Here is a 21,694-nt window from a genome sequence, read left to right on the forward strand (position 1 = left end):
GAAAAACAATAGTATAAGAAAGGAGATGTTTCAAAAACCACAATGTGGCCTCCCAGTGTCTCCCTGTGTCCCAGCTGAGGGGGCAGCTGGATCCCTCTAGGGATGCTCTCTTTTCTCTGGGTTTTCTCGCCACAGCAGCTTCCAGACATGGCGATCCAGGGGGACCTGGAAGCAGTTTTATCCTCTCGCTGGCCTCACAGGAGTATCCCATGTCCACTCTCCAGAACCTCCAATCTTTCCACACCTTTGCTGATGCAACTAAGGGTTCTGACTTACTTCAGGCAGGGACTGAGGATGACTTTCTTATTGAAATCTAGCAACCTGCAGCAGGAAGGGCATTGCAGGTGATTAGGGCAAAAAGAAACCCAATCTGGCTAGATTATTCAGCTTTAAGGTGACCAAAAAGAAAACCATTTTCCAGTGTCTCTCGGAGGTTGGTGTTGTGAAGAAAGAGCAGCTTAAGGCTCATGGATTCTAACAAGAAACTAAGCACCTAAAATATTTGGAGAATTCCTACCCTTCTTGTTGAACATAAACACCTAAATATGTGGAGAATTTCTTCTTCTTCTCCTTTCTTCCTCCTCCTCCTCCTTCTTCTTTACCAGAGATTGAACCCAGGTTGCTTAAGCACGGAGTCACATCCCCAGCCCTTTTTTGTGTTTTATTTAGAGACAGGGTCTCACCCAGTTGCTTAGGGCTTAGCTAAATTGCTGAAACTGGCTTTAAACTGCATCCTCCTGTCTCAGTCTCCTAAGCTACAGGGTTTACAGGCCTGGGCCATGGTGCCAGCCTCCAGCTTCATTATAATGGTCTCTGAGCCCATGACCTGCAATTTCAGGACCCCTATGCTCTTTTCAAGCAGCCTGTCTCTTACACCAAGCAACTCTGATAAATGTGTAAAGTGACCCAAAATTGGTGTTCTGAACTTTTCATAGGGTGATTAGATGGAAGTTGTTTGGAGTTCACAGCAAGAGAGATCTTGTGAACAGCAAAGATATTCAAGACAATCAGAGTCTTGGGGCCTGGAATCCTCTTCTTGAGAACACAGGGAGGGATGTGGTCTTTCCTAGTAGGGTTTGAGTTGGACAATGTTCTGCATAGAACAGTGAGGATCCCTGGAAATGTCACTTGCATTTTTAGTTGTACTTGGGCACAATAGCTTTGTTTTATTTATTTATCTTTATGTTGTGCTAAGGATCGAACCCAGGGCCTTGCACGCACTAGGCCAGCACTCTACCACTGAGCACAACCCCAGCCCCTTTCCTGTCTTTTTGGAGTGAGCATAGATGATGGCATAAGTGTCAAGAACTGTGAAGTACCTGGGATTTCATCTTTTTTTTTTTCTTTGTACCAGGCATTGACCCAGGGGATGCTTAACCACTAAGCCACATACCAGCTCTTTCTTCTTTTTTTATTTTTAGTTTTAGATGCACACAATCTTTATTTTATTTATTTATGTGATGCTGAGGATCAAACCCAGTGCCCCACATGTGCAAGGCAAGTGCTCTACCAATGAGCCACAACCCTAGCCCCTCTCAGTCCTTTCTTCTTTTTTATTTTGAGACAGGGTCTTGTGAAGTTGAGGAGGCTGACCTCAAATTTGAGATCATCCTGTCTCAGCCTTTTATGTCTTGTAATGGGCAGTAGGAGAGTCTGACCCTGTTTTATGAGAAGATACCACCTCTATGTTCCAGGGCTATTTGCTATACAAACACCCTAAACTGGGTGCACATGCCTGTCATCCCAGCAACTCAGGAAACTGAGTGAGGCAGGGGCATGACAATCTGAGGCCAGCCTGGATAACTTAGTGAGAGTCTCAAAATAAAATAAGGAAAAGGATTGGGGATGTAGCTCAACGGCAGAATGCTCCTGAGCTCATGGGTTCAATCCCTAGTACCAGAAAAAGAAAAAAGAAAAAAAGAGAATAAGCAGGTAATATTGAGTCTAGATATGCAGAAAGGTAAGAAACCCCATGGAAAACTGACTTCCAACAATATTCTCAGAGGCACTGTTCCACATTTCCCGAACGCAACTGCAGACAGGGACCTTACCTGATGGCAAAGCCACTTTGTACACTTTGTCCATCCAATATCCATCCTCCTTATAGCCACACACAGAGATTTGTAGATCACTTTCTGATTTTCAAAGTATTTTCACTCACTTATAACTCCTATTCCACAAGACTCCCTATAGCTATTTTCATTTTAAATAATATTCTTCCCGTAAATGTGAATTTTTCTGTAACCTGGCCTCTTGCAAGAGGGATGCTCAGTAGTGATCAAGGCCAAACTATTCTTATTCCAGAGGAAACACCTGTGCTCTAGGAGAGAAAGAGTTTTTCCCCAGCTCCCCCAACAAGGGATGGGAATTCATAGCTGCAGCTGTCCCCTGCGGCTACTATGGGACCTCTGAATATGAGGACAGGTGGAGAGTCCATGTAAAATGGAATGGAGTGGAAAGTCTCCTAGGAATAAGGTACTTTTTTGTCTTTGTATCTCTATGGTCAGTGCAGAGCCTGGAGACCAGTAGGACTCTGTAAATGACCACTGAATTGTGTGTGGAGTGTATTGATCTGGACCACAAAGACGGTGAGGGAAGAAGGGACCCAGAGTCAAGCAGAGGGGCAGAAGGGAGGGCAAGCTGCAAATGCCATTTGAATTAACTAACAATTGGGGAGAGTGGTCTGGATGGAGACTCACAGTTGGGTTCATCCAGTGAACAACCATTACCTTGGGGCTGAGTAAAACACACCGAAAATTCATACAGGCTTCTCTGGAAAGATGTGTCTGGGTTTCAGAGAAATGGGGGACCAGAATATGTAGTAATGCACACCATGAACTGGGCAATTACCATACACCATCTCCAACCCGAATGAAGACCCTGACAGGTAACACCTGCCTAGGGCTTGCTGAGGACCCCATTCTCACCACAAGTCCACCAGACCAAGAATGCTGGTCATTCCTGTCTTCCCTGATCAGGGAGAGATATGGAGGATAAATTGCACACATTCATGTGGATCCTAAGTGGCAGAGCCTGGATTTTTCTGATTTCAAGCCCCCTTTTTTTTTTTCAAAGCCCCAGGGCACTGAATAGGGCAGCAGAATGCACAGGGACTGCAGATTGGAGTTGTAATCAGCCAGCACAGCAGCAAACTCATCCTCAGCACTTTTTAGACATGGGATTCAGAGCCACAAGGAATCAGAAAGCAAGGAAAACACAGTCTTGGCCTGATTCTTGCCATCTTACAAAGCCCAGTATCCCATCAGAGAGAAAGCGCTGACCTGCCTGGAACGCAGGAGAACCACAGGGGCAAAATATAATCAATTCAGGCTGGGGTTGTGGCTCAGTGGTAGAGCACACACCTAGCATGCATGACGTACTGAGTTCAATCCTCAGCATCCCATAGAAATAAATTAAGGATATTGTGTCCACCAATATATAAAAAAATAAAATATTAAAATACATATATAATAAATTATTGTAAGAGGACTATAGGAAAATATCAACATATAAATAGTGTATACAAGGAAGATGGGAATGGGAAAGTGTAAAATGAATCAGACATAACTTTCCTTCCTTCACATATAAATACACAACCAGTGTAACTCCCCGTCATGTACAACCACAATAATGGAAAGTTATACTCCTTATATGTATAATATGTCAAAATATGCTCTACTGTCATGAGAAACTAAAAAGAACACATAAAAAAATTTTAAATAGTATGTACAAGGATATCTATGGGAAATAAGACATTGTTCATTTTTAATCAGAAAAATTACCACCACACGTTACTCTAATTACATCCTTTATCTTATGTGATTCCCACAAAAGTCCTGTGAGATACACACAGAAAGGCCATTCATTTGTAAACAAAGGTAGGATTCAGGGAAGGCAGTGAGGCAGCCAGGATCCCATGTTGGTGGCTGGCAGAGATGGAGATGGGACTCTCATTCTGATTCTCTTGCTGTGTCCACCCGTGATCACAGAGATGTCAACAGCTACATATTAGAAATAGCCACAGGGACATGAGATTTCTTGAAACAAAGGTTTCTGGGTATCATTAATCTAAAAAGGCCAGAGGCGTGGAGCAGACCAAGGCTTCCTGGGGAAGGCAGGGCCAGGGCGGTGATAGGAAGGCAGGCTGCTGAAGCACTCAACCTTTATGTCCCCCATGGCTCCACATGTATCAGTGCTGGGTGCTAGGTGCTGTGGAGACAGAGACAAAGATGACAGTCCCTGCCAACAACTGTATAGTCCTTGAGAACAGAAGAGATTCATAAGCTGTGATGCCCAGTGTGATGTATCCCACCTGGGTGGTGGTGGCTGGTTGGAAAGCCTTTAGAGCGGATGGAGTACATGACTAGCACCCTGGGGAAGTAGAATTCTGCCAGACAGAGAAGGAAAGCCACGTTGGAAGGAATGGTCATTTTCTTGAGGAGTCCCTGCCGAGCATCCAGGTACCGGCAACAGCCTCACCATATCCCCGTTGCCCTGTGTGCAGGGGGGCCAGACCGCCCTGATCCTGGGGGTCAACCATGACCAGGAGGACATGGTCCAAGTTCTACTGAGCTGCCAGGCAGAGGTCAACCTGCAGTACCACAATGGATTGTGGGTTCTCATGCTGGCCTGTCACCTTGGCAATGCCGACCTGAGGTGCCTGCTCCTGGCCCACCTGGCCTGCGACAGCAGCCTGACTGATAAGGTAATGTTTAACTTCTGGTCCTGAAATGTGCCTCGATGGCCAGCAGAATCCAAGGAACCACTGTGATAGTAAAAGCAAAAGTGACTCCAATCGTTTTTTGACTCCATTCTGTAAAACAACCATGCCAAATACAAGGGTCATGACTGGGACAAGATGTTCTTTTCCTTTTGCTATAGAAACCTTTAAGAACATGGAACTACCTAATGGGGCATTGTTTCTATAACTAGGGTAACGGGGCTCTGTTTCTCTAACTGGGCTGATTGGGCTAACTGTGATTGGTTAGGCTTCCCACTTGACTGCACTCTCCCACTTCTGTAACCTGGATTGCTTGTATTGGCTAGACCTCTGAACATCACTTTTGTGATTTTCAGGCTTACACAGAGTGCCTTGCAATTGTTCTGGGCTGATTAGGGAACAACTTTACTGGTCAGTCGTCATCGGTGTGCTTCAATAAAGTCTTGATTCGATTATACGTGAGTGGTCTGGAAGTCAGTTTATGAAACCCCGGGACAAAGCTTTAACTATAACACCATATGGTGGTAGCAAGAAAAAATCAACAAGGCTGTTGTAGATTTAAATAAGGCAATACAGTGCTTGGAGCCAGACGCCTGGGAAACCCTCAGCTCTGAGCAACTGGATGAAGGAGCAAACTTTACAGAGTCATCTCTCGTAGTTAAATTGGAAATACCTCTCTGATATTGATCCACTCTGCAAACTGGCCCATTCCACTGAGCCAGCCTGTGAAGTAGCCCTTTTAGACCCAGGTTTCTTAAATAAAGGTCTCAGTATGGTGAGCACATTGATGACGATGACAACGACGACAATTAAAACAAACCTGTTGCCAAAATCATTAAACTCCACGATGACCTTCTGAGGTTGATATATAGCTGCCACCAATTTGCTAGAGGAAACTGAGGCCCCAAAAGGTAAGGTGCATGGGGTAAAGTACCCAAGATCACACAGCTGGTGGAACCCACCTCCCTTGAACTCCTGAGCCCAATATCCTGCTCTTCCATCATCCTGGTTTTTGTCCCATGGAAGCGACGTGTCTCTAGATCACAGGTGATTCTTCTGCACCTTTCAGAGAGCCTACTGCATATCAGCAAATGAATCAACAATTGAATAAGTGAACCCCAATGTTTGGAGACCAATCATCAGAAACTACAGGAGGTGTAGCTTGGAGGTACAGTAGCCTTGAGCTTAAGCCCAGTACAGTGGGGAGGGGGGAGCAAATTGCTTTGGGCAGTGGGAGCCAATGAAAAATTTCTGAATAATGGGGGCCATCTGATCAGATTTGCTTCTTCCGATGATCACAGGCAGAGACTGGAAGCAAAGTGATAAGTTGGAAGTTTCTTATGAGACACTGGGCATAGAGCAATTTGGGTGGGGATGAAGACAGAGCCCTTCAGGAAAGGAATCAAGAACTGGGCATGCCAAGATGGGGTGACATACCCATGTAGAGGCATCAGAAATGGGTGACAGGAGAATGGTGGTATCATTGTTCAATATATCTGTGTTCTTTTCCTCCTTAGTAACATAACTCCCAAATTTTAGCTGGGCACCTAACCACCCAGGGGACAGACACCATTTCCCAGCCCCCCTTGAGTTTGGTGTGGCCAAGCAACTAAGTTCTGGCTAATGAGCTGTTAGCAAGGCAAAGGGTGCAAACTCTGGCTCCTGAATTTAAAGTGAAGGGGATGCATGTTCCCCCTCCCATTGGCTGGAATGTGGTATCCAGACAGCTTGATCCATTAACATGAGGTCCACACCTGAGGGATGATGGAACAGTGAGTCTGAAGCAGCCTCGTCGCCATCCAATCTGCTCTGGACTACTCATTCCCTATTTGATATTTGAGCATGGAATAATACTCTAACTTTTTAAGACACTGTACATTTGGAACTCTGTTGAGTTGAACAAATATCCTCAGAACCCTGTGGCAATCTTAAGGGTCTAATGCTATACCATAAGTGGACTTCAGCATAGATAAGGTTAGGAAAGCCTTTTGGAAGGAACATCATGGCAAAGCTAGGTATGGTGGATGTCTCCTCCTGGTACCAGCCCCTTTTCATATCCACAGTGGAAGAACTCAGCCCAAAGACCTGCAGAAAGGGGTCACCTGGAAGATGCCTGAATATAAACTGGGATGCCTAAGGCAGCCAGTCCTTAAACCAATCAGTGAGTTTAATATGACTTGGTGTGGAAATCTGTGCAAAGCCATTGAATTATCTGAGCATTTTGAATACAAAAACATGTAGAGTTTCAGGCAATAGTGGTGGATTATTGTCAGAGAGTGCAACCACAGAGTGCAAGAGACATGAGGACAGAAGCTGAATTTGCATGAGTAGAGGTCAAGACAAATTGAAGGTAGGAGCAAGATGGAACTAGGAGTGGGCATCAGATCAAGAGCAAAGAATAAGCTTATGGAGTAGCTGCCTCCTGGACTACCTACCAAGTTCCCCTGGCCTGGAAAGCTCCCTTCCTAGACCCATTCCTCATCCCAGGACAGCACCAGTTAGCTGCCATGTTCCTGTAAGAGAACTAACTTGGCCTCTGGCCCCCAGAAAACAGGTACCAGACACTACCTGTGCCAATCAGAAACTTAGGAGCTGGGATTTAGAAGAGGGCTTCAGCCCACTTCTGGTGTCCAGGTTGTAACATGTGGATCTCAGAAGCTACTGGTGCCAGGGTCAGCCAAGTGGGCTGAGGGCCACAAGGAACTCCTCAGATGGAAAGACTGGAGCAGATGCCCAGATCAGAGCAGTGGTGAGAAACTACTTCCTGATGTGACCAGGGCAACCCTTGCTCCATGAAGGCTCCAATGCATACCTCCCTTGCCTTCAGTAACTGCCCTAAGTGAGTGTCTTTCCCATGCCTCCTCTGGGTATGCAGCCTGCGGAAGCCAACCAAGGCCTGGTGTCTACTCAGATGTCTCAGGGGTTGGATCCCAGTTGGTCCACTTGGCCATTCAGGTTCTTGATCTAAAAACTGGGATGGCAGTTCCTCCTCTGTTCTTGCAAGCATTTAATTAGCTAGAGCACTCAGCACAGTGCTTGGCTCAGGGCAGAGCTCCTCAGAGAGCTTTCTGTTTCCCTAGACCTGGCCATGTGCTTAGCAGCTTGACTTCCCCAGGTCCATCAGCCCTCCACATCTGAGGGCTTCACATCTGTGTATTCAACCAACTGTGAATTGACAAATGTTTAGAAAAATGTACTTTATGTGTACTAAACAAATAGGCTTTTTTCCTTCTCATGAGTCCCTCCACAATACAGTAAAATAACTACTTACATAGCATTTACATTGCATTAGGTATAAGTAATGTAGAGACAATTTAAAATATATGGGAGCCTGGTGCGGTGGCACATGCCTGTAATCCCAGAGGTCTAGGAGGCTGAGACAAGAGGATCATGAGTTCAAAGTCAGCCTAAGCAACTCAGCGAGGCACTAAGCAACTCAAGCAACTAACAAGATCCTGTATCTCTCAGTGGTTAAGAGCCCCTGGACTCAATCCTTGGTGCCAAAAAATGAATGAATAAATACAAAGTATATGAGAGGTTCAATCTCCAACACTTCAAAATAAATAAATTAAGAAAGTGTCCAGGAGGGTATGTGGGGGTTATATGCAAATAGTATGCCTTTGTTCATTTGTCTTTCTTTTCTGGTGTTGGGGGTTGATCCCAGGGCTTCAAACATGTAAGACAAATGGTGAACCACTACTGAGCCACATCCCAGCCCTGACATTTTTTTAAAAACAAATTTTTATTAATTTATTCATTTTTTTACACAAACACAACTTTTCATTTCTCTGGTTATAAATGATGTAGAGTTATACAATTTGTGCATTCATTCCCATACACAGGGGTAATTATGTCCATATCATTCTACCATCCTCCTTCACTCACCCTCCCCTCCCCCTCTGCTCCTTTCCCTGTGCTCAATCCATAGTTCCTCCTTTCTTCCCTTGCCCCATGCCCATTGTGGATCAGCATCCACTTAGAGAAAACATTTGGCCTTTGGTTCTTTATGATTGGCTTATTTCACTCCGCATGATATTCTCTAATTCCATCCATTTACCTGTAAATGCCATAATTTCATTCTTTAAAGCCACACAATATTCCATTGTGAATATACATCACAGTTTCTTTATCCGTTCATCTACTGAAGGGCATCTAGGCTGTTTCCACAGTTTAGCTCTTGTGAATTAATCTGCTATAAACAGTGAGATGCCAACCCTGCCATTTTATATTAGGCACTTGAGCATCCACAGATTTTGTTTTCCTCAGGGATTCTTAGAACCAAGACCCCTCCAACACCAAGGACAACTGTACTTAGAACTGCCCAGGCATTGATTCTAATGACTACATACAGAGCCATGTACTTCTCACAATAACCTTATAAAATAAGTACTGATGTTATTTCTGTTTTCTATATGAAGAAATTCAAGCACAGAGAGGTTGAGTAACTCATCTGAGGCCACCTGCCTAGTAAAGAGCAGGTTTGGGATTTCAGGCCAGCTGATCAGGCTTGGAGACTACACCCCACAGTCATGCACCAGAGCACTTCTTGTTCCCTTCTCAGTACCCCAGGCTGGGGAAGGAGCACCTTAAAGCAGGGGGCAAACACTGGTGGAAGAACAAAGCTGCTTCAGGGACCCAGCATTAAGTCAGTTACTGACCTGCAGGTCCTGCTGGGTGGCCACTGGACAGAGAGGACAAGGAGGGAGAGTGTTTAAGACTGGAACTGTTGAGATGTTGGAATGCCCATATGCTCTGCATTTCTAGAAAGAAAAGGGCCTCTGCAAAGAGCACAGATGTTTGAACCCCACATTTCCTCAATTGCCCCTAAGGAAGATATTCTCTACACTGTAGTTTAGATCAGTTTCTTTACCACCACCCCCATCCTGGAGAGAGATGGACCTTGAGCCCCAGGGAGACTAGCTGGTGTTCCACAGGATCCCTGACATCCTCTCTGTCTCTACCTTTGGCCTCCATCCCACTTCCATGCTTGGGGAAGGCCTGGAGAGAGTTCCTGGGCCTCTACTCTAGGGAAGTCTACTGTCTTGTTGGGTAGAGGGGTGACTGGGCAGCACCACATACCCTGTGAGACTCACAACATCAGAATCCCTTCAGTCCTAGCCAGGGCAGTGGTGTATGCCTTTATCCCAATGATGCAGAAGGCTGAGGCAGGAGGATAGTGATTCATGGTCAATCTCACAAGATCCTGTCTCAAAATAAAGAATGTAAAAAAGGACTGAGGATGTAGCTCAGTGGTGTAACACCCTGGTTCAATCCCCATTACCCACTCCCCCTCAAAATCACTCCAGTCTCCTTGAATGCCTCCAGGCTCCTGAAGGTAGGCCAGGGAGAAGGGAGGGAGGTCCATGGTGATGGCACCCACCTTCATAGGAAGTCCAGAAAAGTGTCAGTTGGCTCTTCAAAGCATGGGCCAATTTTGTGCTAGGTCCTCAGATTGAGGGCTCTCACCAATTCCAAGGTGCCGTTCCCCCTGTATTAATTCTCCCCATTACCCTATAAGGCTCAAAGCCACATGGCCAATACGTGCTGGAACCAGGATTGACAGAGATTGACATTCACACCTGGATGAAAAGCTATGAATCTACCACACCACCCCTGTTCAGTCTCACTTCCATTTGAACACTTCCCTCTGACTAGGTCAAATGCAGCATGTCCCAAACCAACATCAAGAGCTCAACACAGGGGTCCCCCTGAAACCAATTCCTCCTTCAGTATTTCCTCTCCCAAGAGCCTATTCAAAACCTACACAGTTAACATAGAGCACTCTGATGTGTAGAAGTCATTCCCCCTCCCACCAAGCAATTCTCTAGGAGATACCACTGGTGCACCATCTACCTGGAGTTGAGTCAGATCCCTGAAGTTAAGGGCTCAGTGCCAAAGGCCTACAATCTGTGGGCTTCTTTGGTGTCTGATTTTTATTTTATTTTCCTATTAATTCATTTTTACTGATACAGCAGGTTGAATGGTGGCCTTTAAAAAGATGTGTCCACATCTTATTTCACATTCACCGTGAATGTGATCTCATTTGAAAAAGGGTCTTTGCAGATATAATAAAGGATCTCAGAATGAATGACCCTAGATTATCCAGATGAAGTTAAGTCCAATGACAAATTCATATAAAAGACTTTCAGAGGAGAGACACTTGGAGGCCACCTGAGGATAGAAGCAGAATTGGAATGAAGCACTCACAATGCAGGGGAAAGCTGTAGCCAGAAGCTAGTGGAGACAAAGACCTAGAACTATGAGAGTAAGTTGTATGGTCTTAAGCCACACAGTGTGTGGTAATTTGACATGGCTGTTCAAGAAAACTCATAAAATTGTATTGATGAAAGTGTTGGTCAGCCACACATATTGAGGGGAAGCATTTTTTTTCTTTACATATGTGGTAGTAGCGATTGAAAGGGGTGCTTCATGAATGAACTAAGTTCCCAGTCCATTTTATTTTTAATTTTGAGATGGGTTGTTGCTAAGTTTTCCAGGCTGTCCGGAAATGTGCAATTCTCCTGCCTCAGACTCCCAGGTTGCTAGGATTACAGGTTTGTGCAATTATGCATGGCAGCATTTGTTCTTTATTATTTGTTTATTTATTTCATGTAAAAGGAATTGAACCCATGAGCACTTAATCATATCTCTGGCCCTCTTTTTTTTTTTGTTGTTGTTGTTGGTGGTGCTGGGGATTGAACCCAGGGCCTTGTGCATGCAAGGTATGTATTCCACCAACTGTTATATCCCCAGCCCCACATCCCCATCACTTTTCATTTTTTATTTTGAGACAGGGTCTCCCTAAGTTGCTCAGGGGCTTGCTAAATTGCTGAGATTGATGATTGACTTTGAATTTGTGATCCTCCTGCCTCAGCCTCCCATGTGCTTAGACTACAGGCATGAGCCATGGTACCTGGCTAGCATTTGTTCTAAATACAATATAAGAAGCTGTTCTCACACCCTCCTGCTAGACTGTGTGGCTCATTTTCCCCTCCTCTAGGGATTTCCCATATGGTGTCTTCTGCCTCTTTGATGTCTCCATGCCCAGTATCTGCATGTTCCCATGTTGCTCAGGATTCTCTAGTCTTTTGAACATAGTTTCCAAAATACCTTGAAAAGTAGTCAAGTTTTAAAAGGTCATCTCCAGTGGGCATGCTGTCCCAGAAGGTCAACAGATGGCGCAGTTGAGCCCATAGCTGCTACCCCAGAGAAAGTCATGAACTGCACTAGAAAAAAGCAAAAGTGGAAAAACAAAAACCCAAAACAATTTTCCCCCTCCCCCCCAAAAAATGAAAAAAAAAACAACTCACCTATTTGAAGAAGTAATAAATAAATAAATAAATAAATAAACAAACCCAGCCTGGTGATGTAGTGCACATCTGTAATACCAGAGGCTCAGGACTCTGAGGACCAAGGTTCATGAGTTCAAGGTCAACCTTAACAATTTAGCGAGGCCCTCAGCAACTCTGTCTCTAAATAAAATATTAAAAAGGACTGGAGATGTAGCTCAGTGGTCAAGCGCCTCTGAGTTCTATCCCCAGTACCAAACAAACAAAAAAAACCACAATAAATTATGAACCACACTTGGTGGTAAATGCCTGTAATCCCAGCAACTCCAGAGGCTTAGGCAAGAGGATCACCACTGGAGGCCAGTCTCAACAACTGAATGAGACCCTAAGCAATTTAGCAACAGCCTGTCTCAATTTTTTTTTTTTTTAAAAAGGGCTGGAGATATGCTTCAGGGGTTAAGTACCTCTTGTTCCGTCAATCCCTGGTACCACCAATTAAAGAAAGAAATAAATCTCCCCAAGAGTAGAAGAAAGAATGCAATAGTGTTATAGCTCAGAAGTTAATGATTAAGAAACTATGAAAATTTAATTTGTAAATATAAAATCTGCATCACTGAACAAGATGGGGATTGGTAACTAGCCTAAGAAAGAAAGGGGGAAGAAGAAAAAGGAGAGAGCAAAAACATAAAATTAGAAATAATAAAGGGAAAATTTCTCCATATGTAGAGTTAATATAAATATACTTGAGACTGTTATGTATTATTTTAATAAATTTGAAAGCCCTCGCATGCATGATCTTCTATAAACACATGTATTAATAAAATTAGTATAGAAAAAAATATAAAGCCTAAAGAATATGAAAGAAAATGTTAAAATTCTCCTCAAAAACCCTAGTCTGATGTAATTTTACAGGCAACTCTTTAAATAGTCAAAGAGTAGATATTTTGCTGCATGTTAAACTATTCCAAACAATACAGCAATAAAGGAACTATCTGAATGCATTTTACAAAATCAACATGTCACTCCTCTGGGAACCTAATAAAGACAACTACAGACCAATTTTACTTGTAATTAGATATGAAAACATTTTAAAGTAAAAAAAAAAAAAAAGCTCAGTGTAGGGGAACTCACATCTGCCCTGCACACACACAGCTGCCTTCCTACCTCGGGCTCCCCCAGGCTCACTTCAGTGTGTCCTCTCTTCCTCTTCTAAGGACTCTAATCATATCACTCATGACCTGATCTAAACCTAATTACCTCCCAAACCCAGCCTCCAAATATGTCAATATTAGAGCTTCAACACATGAATTTTGAGTAAACACATTCTGTTCACAACAACATATTATTAAATAACAAAATATTTTAAATTATAAATTATCCTTATAAATTCCAAAAGGCCATCTCTGGTGAGTGTGATACCCTTGAAGATCAACAGGTGGCGCAGGCTAGCCCACAGGAAATAATTCTCTAAATCCAAGGCAGGATGAATTTAATGCTAAAGTGCAGCATTTCTGATAATGTCAGGTGTAAGATAATGCCTGACATTACAAATATTATTGAACATTGTTCTAGAAATTCTTCCAAGGCACTCTCGGACAGGACTGAATGAAAATTATAATTAGTAGGTGGCTGCAAAACTGTCCTTACTAGCCAGGTGTGGCAGCGCAGGCCTGCATCCCAGAGACTGGACACTCAGAAGGATGGCAAGTTTGAGGCCAGCTATCAAATACTTATGAGATCCTGCCTCAAAATAAAAAGAACTGGAGATGTCAGTTCAGTGGTAGAGCACCCCTGAGGTTAACCCCCAAGAACAGGAAACCAACCAAACAAATCAAACCCTCTGTCATTACTTACAGACTATATAATCTTAAAACAGAAACAGCTTAATGCACTAGAAAAGAAGGAGATATTGTTTTGGTTTTTTTTTTTTTTTTTTTTATCGTTCTCCTTTTTCTTCTTGCTTGGTTTGGAAGATTGTACTCCCCTGTACTACAAAAGTTGATTGAGAAACCTCTCCAGCAAGAATTACAACATACTTAAGAAGTCTGTGGGAGGCCATCCTTGCAGGTGATTTGAGTTACCTCCCTGGCTGGGTGACAGGAGCTTAGATACAGCTGTGTTAAAAGCCTTCTCCACCCTTTCCCAGGTCCAAGGGCTTGTCCATGCAGAGGCGTGCCTGGCCACTGACCTGAAGACACAATCATCATCCTTGACCTTGGGATGCTGCCCCCCCTTAACCTTCATTGGATGGGAATTTCTCTGGAATTTTTTTGTTCCCCAATAAAAGCTCACTCCCTGGTGTGCTCTCCTTCTATCACTAGTCTGTTCTGTAAACCTCACCACTGCATTAGGTGGCTGGAGGCGGGAGCTAGGAGAAGCCATCTCAGAGCTGATATTAAAGGTAATGAGAGTATGTCTCCTTAATTTAAAACTCACTAGCAATTTTTTATGAACAAAACCTTCTTTCATGAAGCCCACGCTGGTCGTGTGGCAGAGAAGTCCATTGCCATTTGACCACAATCTATGTACCAAAAGAGAGAACCTATGCCTGGAAAAGAAATCTATTAGTGCAACATGAAAAATATATTGAAATATATTTAAGATATTCAGATAAACAAAGGAATGCAGAAGGAAGAGGTGACTCTGCCAGCATGTCCTGGGCCAATGAGGCACACAACTTTAGCCACATACTGTGGTTGGGGGTCCCCTCCATAGCCCCAACACCCACCTACTCAATGTGACATCCCCTTTGGGATCCTTGGGTGTCAAGTCACCGTAACCCACTCCTACAGCATTCCCTGAATATGAATTTCTAATAGCAGGGGTGGTGCAGGCCTCAATCCATTCCATTTGTTGAGGCAGATCCCATTCCTCCTTGTCCCTTTAGGCTGTTCTGCCACTTCATCCAGAGCTCAGTAAAGCAAGGTGTGTAGGAAAAGGTAGTGACAATGACAGATACAGAAAACATCTTCTTATTTCCGTCCTCAAGTGGCTCAGGGCCACTCCCATGGTATCCTGCTTTTCGCTTTCTTTTTTCTTTTTCTTTTAATATTTTTTTAGTTGTAGATGGACATGATACATTTCTTTCTTATATATTTATTTTTATGTGGTGCTGAGGAATGAACCCACTCTGCCACTGAGCCACAATCCCAGCCCTCCTTTTTTTTCTTTTTAAAAATTTCATCATTTTGGTGGTACTGGGGATTGAACCCAGTGGGCCTATACCACTGAACTACATCCCCATCCCATTTTTATTTTTTTATTTTGACACACATCTCTTTAAGTTGCTTAGGGCCTCTCTAATTTGCTGAGGCTGGCCTCTAACTTGCTCTCTTCCTGCCTCAGCCTCCTGCATCTCTGGGATTACACAGATGCACCACTGTGCCCAGCACTTGTGTATTTCTTGTTAAATCCAACTCAGGGTCATCCCTTATATTTTGTACATGAATACAAACATCACTCAGTATGGAATGATTTACACACATGATGAGCTAAGCTCTCTCCAAAACACCTTATATATTTAGTTGTTGTTGTTGTTGTTTTTTTTTTCCATGTGGGATGTAGAGAAATCAGATTGGGAATACAGGAAAGAGTTTGGACTTTCCAATTTCAAAGATCTACTTTTTTAATTGCTTGTTGCCGCAGTCTGGCTGGGCACAAATCACGAGCCACTGAAGCAGGAACAAACTTTATTTTTGAACTGCAGGAAAACACTTCACACAGCTCCCGGGGAATCCTCCCGAACACCACGCAGCTAGTCCAGGAACCCCCAGCCGGAAATATCTCTCCCAGAAATCCCTCCTCCTGCACTTCCCCAACCAATGGGAACTCTCGGGGAATCCCCGGAAATCCCCACGAGAACTCCAAAATAGTGCGAGAACTCAAAAGTTGCAGCAAAGGCGGATAGTAATGCCTCGCCTGTCAATCAATACTGTTGGCAAAATGCCAGGGGCCATACAGACTCCGCCGTGGCTCTCAGCAGCTTGTCAAGAAAATTGAAAAAGCTCCATCCAGTATACTGCTGTCCCTAAGAGACTGTCAATCTTCCAGCCTCATCAGTATGACTCTACAATGTAGCTAATTTTTTTTGTGTGTGTGTGGGGGAAGTACCAGGAATTGAACTCAGGGGTACTCAGCCACTGAGCCACATCCCCAGCCCTATTTTGTATTTATTTAATGAGAGGGTCTCACTGAGTTGCTTAGAGCCTCGCTTTTGCTGAGGCTGGCTTTGAACTCACGATACTCCAGTCTCAGCCTCAGAGCCACTGTGATTACAGATGTGCGCTGCCATGCCTGGCCAATGTAGCTGATTTTAAAGAGAATGAAAAGGGCTGTTTTATCTTAAACTTGGGGCCCAGAGACAACTTCCTGGTGGAGGCTACAGCTGAGAAGTGTAAAGAATTCCTAGATGAGGATGGGAAGAAGGGCTTTGCAAATGTGGGACCCAAGGAGAATCAGGTAGAGAGAAGGGCCCAGTTCACTCAGAACTGCTAGTCCAGATGGGTCAGGGGGGGATATGGAATGAAAGATGGGAGAAATTGCTTAGTGTCTTTAGAAATCTCTCTTGCCTTGCAGCACAAACCTGCAATGCCAACTACTCGGCGGAGGTTGAGGCAGGGAGATTGCAAGTCAGAACCCAGCCTGGGCAATTCAGGGAGACCTTGTCCCCAAATACAAAGGGCTGGAGATGTAGCTCAGGGCTAGAGTGCCCCTGGCTCCACTCCTTGTCTGGACTTAATTTTGAAACTTGCTCTAACTGTCTCTTGAACATATACACCTTTTAAAATTCAAATTTCCTGAATTAGAACACAAATTCCAGAATAACAGAGTATGACATTTGCTTTTCTTTCTAGAAGAGTCTATTCTTATTCTGGAGAGACCTACTGTAGGGCAGCCATACCCAAATTTGGAATTAGATTACAAACAGATTACAATTAAAACTCACTAGTCTTCTGCCCCTGGTGCACCTGGGCTGTGCTCTGAACACAGAGGCCTCCACTTTTTTTAAATTTTTTTTATATTGGGGGGTTGAACCCAGAGAGGCATAACCACTGAGCCATATCCCCAGCCCTTTTTAAAATATTTCATTTAGAAATAGGGTCTCACTGAGTTACTTAGGGCCTCACTAAACTGCTGAGGCTGGCTTTGAACTCACAATCCTCCTGCCTCAGCCTCTTAGCTGCTGGGACTACAGGCATGCACCACTGCACCCAACCCAGAGGCCTCCAATTATAAGGCTCTAGGCCTGGGGATAGAGTGTAGGAATAAAGAAGAGGATTTGTTGAGCAGACCCCAACCCCCTTCATCTTAAGGGACCTAGCACATTTTGCTGGGGGACTTAGGAGTTTTGCATCAGGTAATTGCATGTTAATTTCTCAACAATTTGCTAGCAAAGCTCAAAATGTTTCAATAGATTGCATCCACATGTTCTCAGGGACAAGTGAATTGTGTTTCAACTTGGAGAGGTGGAGAAAGGAGCTTACTGTCAGCACCATCTAGGTCATTATCTCCCCACTGCCAATACCAACAGCTTCTGTTGACACTGGGGGGAAGGAAGGTTTCTATTGGTTTTAAGAGAGAAATCCTTACCATTCTCTGATGTCAAAAAAGTATTCAAAATTCAAAAGTGCCTGTTCTGCAGTGGTTAGGAATAATCACCCTGTGAGCAGCTACTAAATTCCAGCAAAGACAGCATCATGGATAAGATTATATTAATGCTTTTGATTTCATTCCCTCATAGCTTCCTTTGTGGTTCAGTGTTGAGTCTGTCTGTTTTACAGTTGTTTTATAAGAGTTTTAATTCTGAGGAGTGTAAATTTCCATCAAGGTTGGTAAACACTAGAGGATCGCATCAGCAGCTAGTAATCCCATCAGCAGGTCTGAGGGGTATAGATCAGTGGTAGAGTATCTGACTGCATGTATGAGGCCTGGATCTAATCCCCAGCACTGAGGCGGGGAGGGGGAGAGGGAGAGAGGGGGGGGAGGGGGAGAGGGAGAGAGTGAGAGAGGGGGAGAGAGAGAGAGAGAGAGAGAGAGAGAGAGAGAGAGAGAGAGAGAGAGAGCTCCACTATTCAGAAACAAAATATGTATCCCAAAGGCATGTCCTAGTGACCCATCTCCTACAGCCACACCCCACCTGCCTGCCTCCAGTTACCATGGTTAATCCCCATTAGGGGATTGATTCACTGATTGGGTTAAGGCTTTCCTAACCCAACCATTTTTCTGCTGAACCTTCTTGCGTTGTCTCACACATGAGCTTTTGGGGGACCCTCACATCCAAACTATAACAGCATTTCTCTCTTGACAGGTCTGATATTTTTCTTCTCTGGTTACTTATTGGTTCCCTGTTTTCCACCCTCTTCATGGATCTCTCTTCCTCTCAGTTCTGCCAGCCCTTCCCTCATCAGCAGTCCACCTTTCTGGTCTGGATGTCGTCGTTAAGCAATTGGGAATTCCGAAAACAGCCCTGCTTTCACTGCTGTGGTATCACGGATAATTCATTATTTGATGTGTGTGGAGTTATAATCATAAAAAGCCAATTTCCTGGGTGATTCATTGTCATGGGGGCAGGATGGAGGTTGTTTACCATTTTAAGAGTCAGTCCTGGGAATGGATTAAAACTTCTGGGAGAATTTATGGCCAAACCTCAAGGGACACTAATTCAGCCAGGCGATGTTCTACTTGGATAAATACTGATATCTTCTGACCACCTGGGTTGAACTTCCTCTGTTCTGCCCACAGTAAGAAATCACCCATAAGTGTCAGTACTTACAATTATCTCATCTTTGTCTTGTATTTGATTGGGGTGTTGCAGGTCATCGATGGGTGTTCTTATTCTAACCTTTTCACAAAATGCATTGGAAGTCTCTTACCAGGTTATGGGTAGGTAAATGTCAGCTGTTGATTTTATGGAATGAGCACTGTGCTGGTTGTGAGAAGTCTTGGGTCTGGTTCCAGCTCCTTCATTAATAGCCTGAGAGACCTTGGACAGACCTTTTTCTCCTCAGCCTCAGTTTTCTTATCTCTCAAACTAGGGGGTTGGACCAAGTGCACCTTCACTGTCAACCATCGCTCACAATCCACAAAGACACACCAGAACTGGGCTCTACGAATGTGTTCAGGTTCTTTCTGTCCTTCCTCAGGGGTCTGTGAACTCTGGGAGAAAGGCAGAGATGGGTGTTACTTTCTTTGATGCTGTGTTTCCTCAACTCTTTTATTTTTATTTTTTTAGTTGTTGATAGATCTTTATTTATTTATACGTGGTGCTCAGAATCTAACCCAGTGCCTCACACATGCCAGGCATGTGCTCTACCACTGAACCACAGCCACAGCCCCTTCTCAACTCTTAATTTTGAAGGAACTCTCCACCCTCTACCCTTCTTTCTTTCAGACTGAGTGAATGAAGAGTGCCTGAGAGGCAGAGAGTCGCATTCCCTAAGATGGAAAAGACAGATGGTAGGCAGGGGGTTTTCTATTCCCTTGTTTAAAGGGACACTTGGGTTGGAATGGGATAGTTACCATAAATCCTGCAAATAGCCTATGGGAGGCCTGTAGGAGACGTTCCCTAACAGGCAGTGTAGGGAAGCCCAAATCATGTATTTCAGGTGTGAACTACAGAAGAATAGAGAATGAAAATGAAATCATAAAATACAAAATATTGGACCTGTGTAATTTTCAGAGCATCTTCTCATCTCATCCAAGCATCAGGAAGGGAGCAGTATACCCTCCTTCATTACCTTTCTTTTATAGATGGGGAATTTGAAGTCAAGAGGCATGTGGCAAAAGTGTCTCCATTCACAGCTTTGTGACTCTACAAGTCATTTAATGTCTCTGAGCCTCAGTCCCCTTGTAGGTGAGGTAGCTTTGCCACTTAGTGAACCACTAAAATTTTTGTGATTTAAAGCCAGTTGTTGTCAAAAGATTCTTTGGGTTGGCAGGCTTGTTATCCTGATCTGAGCTGCCTAGGCCCATTCACATGGTCCTCTGGGTGGCTTGGCTGGGTTGGACAGTTTGGAATGGCCTCATTCACATGTCTGATGGTTGAGCATGTCACCTGGGCTGTCAGTGATGGTTGGTGTTGGCCGGCTTGCTCAACTGTTGCTCATCATCCAGGAAGCTAGCTGGAGCCCATTCACACATGGTGGCAGAAGTGTTCAAACACAACAAGAAGAGACAGATCTCAATGTACAACCAATGCTCATCTCTGTGTATGCCTCATTTGCCACTGCCCTCCTGGCCAATGCCAGCCACAGGCTCACCCTGTGGTCAGGGTAGTTGTTGGGTAGTACCAAGGCTGGGGTAATATTGTGGCTGTTTCTGCAAACTGTCTACCATACCCCCTAGATAAACAGGTATGAATACTATTTCCTAGGATTGGTAAAGAACTGAATGTGCTAATGCATGTAAAGTTGTTGAATAACAACTATCAAGCACAGTGGATGTCTCCATAAATATTTCCCTCTTCCCCTCCTAAGAAACTTGCTGAAGGTCATAGTCTGGACCCTGATCTTTTGACTTCGGATGAAATTCTTTTTCCAGATCACCCGGTGTTAGAAATAGGAGAGCCTGTAATCCCCGTTGCATCACATGCCCCTTTTTGGCCCAGGACTTAGGGAGCAGACATCAGCTGCAGCCCTGCCTGTTGCCTTTTTCCAGATGCATTGCCATATATTTCAAGGGCCTACCTTTCTCCCCAGAGAGCTGTCTTTGCGGTGCATCACTGGAAGTGGTCCCAGAGAGCACCAGCTAACACCTTAGCGCCTGGGGGCCTGTCGTCCTGCCACCTGGCCTCGTTGTTCCCTGCTCAGCATCCTCAGCATCACCATTTCCACAGGATTACCCACAGCAGCTCCCAAGAGGTGCCCCTCCCTGCATGCACAGCGTCTCAGAGTAAAGGCCAAGCAGGAAAGCCTCCCTGGCTGTCTTGGCCTTTTGAAGAGGCTGACTTAATTCCTGTTCTTTCTGGCTTTATTTTTAGCCATTTTTCTCTCCTGTTTCTGTTTTTCCCATTTCCTCCAGACACTGATTACAGACTTTTGAATGTTTCTTTCTCACTTTCAGTGACTCTAATTGGTTTAGTCACCTGCTGAACTTTCTTTTGTCCCTCCAGATGATTCTGTGGTACTCCCTCCTTACCTTGTCCCTTCCCAGCCCTCTTCCTCCCATCTGTGTGTGACTCTGAGGCTGATGGCTGTGTTTTAGGTCCTTCCAAGGCATCTACTCCTTGGCTTTGCTTTCAGAAAAAGACAGTTCCTGATAGCTTCGAGCCTCCTGTATCTTACTTTTTTCTTTTTCCCCAAACTTATTTTTCCTTTTTCTCCAGAATTATTTCCTTGGGCTCTCATTCCCTCCTGAGGCTGTAGTCCTCACAGAGTTAGGGAGAGAATCTTTAGCAAATCCTCCCCCACCTATTCAGAGCCAAGCCCCCCCCATCCCTGCCACTCCACCACCTTTAGAATGCTCATTGATTACCTACTCTGTGCCATGAGCCTTAATATTGCAACAACTCTAAGAATTATTATCTCCTCTTTATATATGGATAAATTGAGGCATAGAGAAATGAAATACTTTGCCTAGAGTCTCACAGGTAGGAGATGACAGCCAGAATTCAAATCCAGCCAGCCTAGCTATGCTCGGCTTATCTGATCCAAATGTCATTTGCAGTACAGACAGTTCTCCTAATTAA

General features: G+C 44.3%; 2 protein-coding genes across 2 annotated transcripts in view; one reads left to right on the forward strand and one right to left on the reverse strand.

Annotated features, from left to right (window-relative positions):
- LOC124096872 (KN motif and ankyrin repeat domain-containing protein 4-like) overlaps positions 1 to 21,694 on the reverse strand; it is a 293,293-nt gene that overhangs the window by 120,392 nt on the left and 151,207 nt on the right.
- LOC124096858 (KN motif and ankyrin repeat domain-containing protein 4-like) overlaps positions 19,449 to 21,694 on the forward strand; it is a 31,747-nt gene continuing 29,501 nt past the window's right edge. Inside the window, 1 exon segment of the mRNA XM_046450905.1 lies at positions 19,449 to 19,464. Within this exon segment, the coding sequence (XP_046306861.1) occupies positions 19,449 to 19,464 (16 nt within the window).

This window comes from Marmota monax, unplaced genomic scaffold, assembly GCF_021218885.2.
Source record: "Marmota monax isolate L192 unplaced genomic scaffold, Marmota_monax_Labrador192_F-V1.1 WCK01_AAM20220418_F8-fsc00023, whole genome shotgun sequence".
In the NCBI taxonomy this organism is placed as follows: Eukaryota; Metazoa; Chordata; class Mammalia; order Rodentia; family Sciuridae; genus Marmota; species Marmota monax.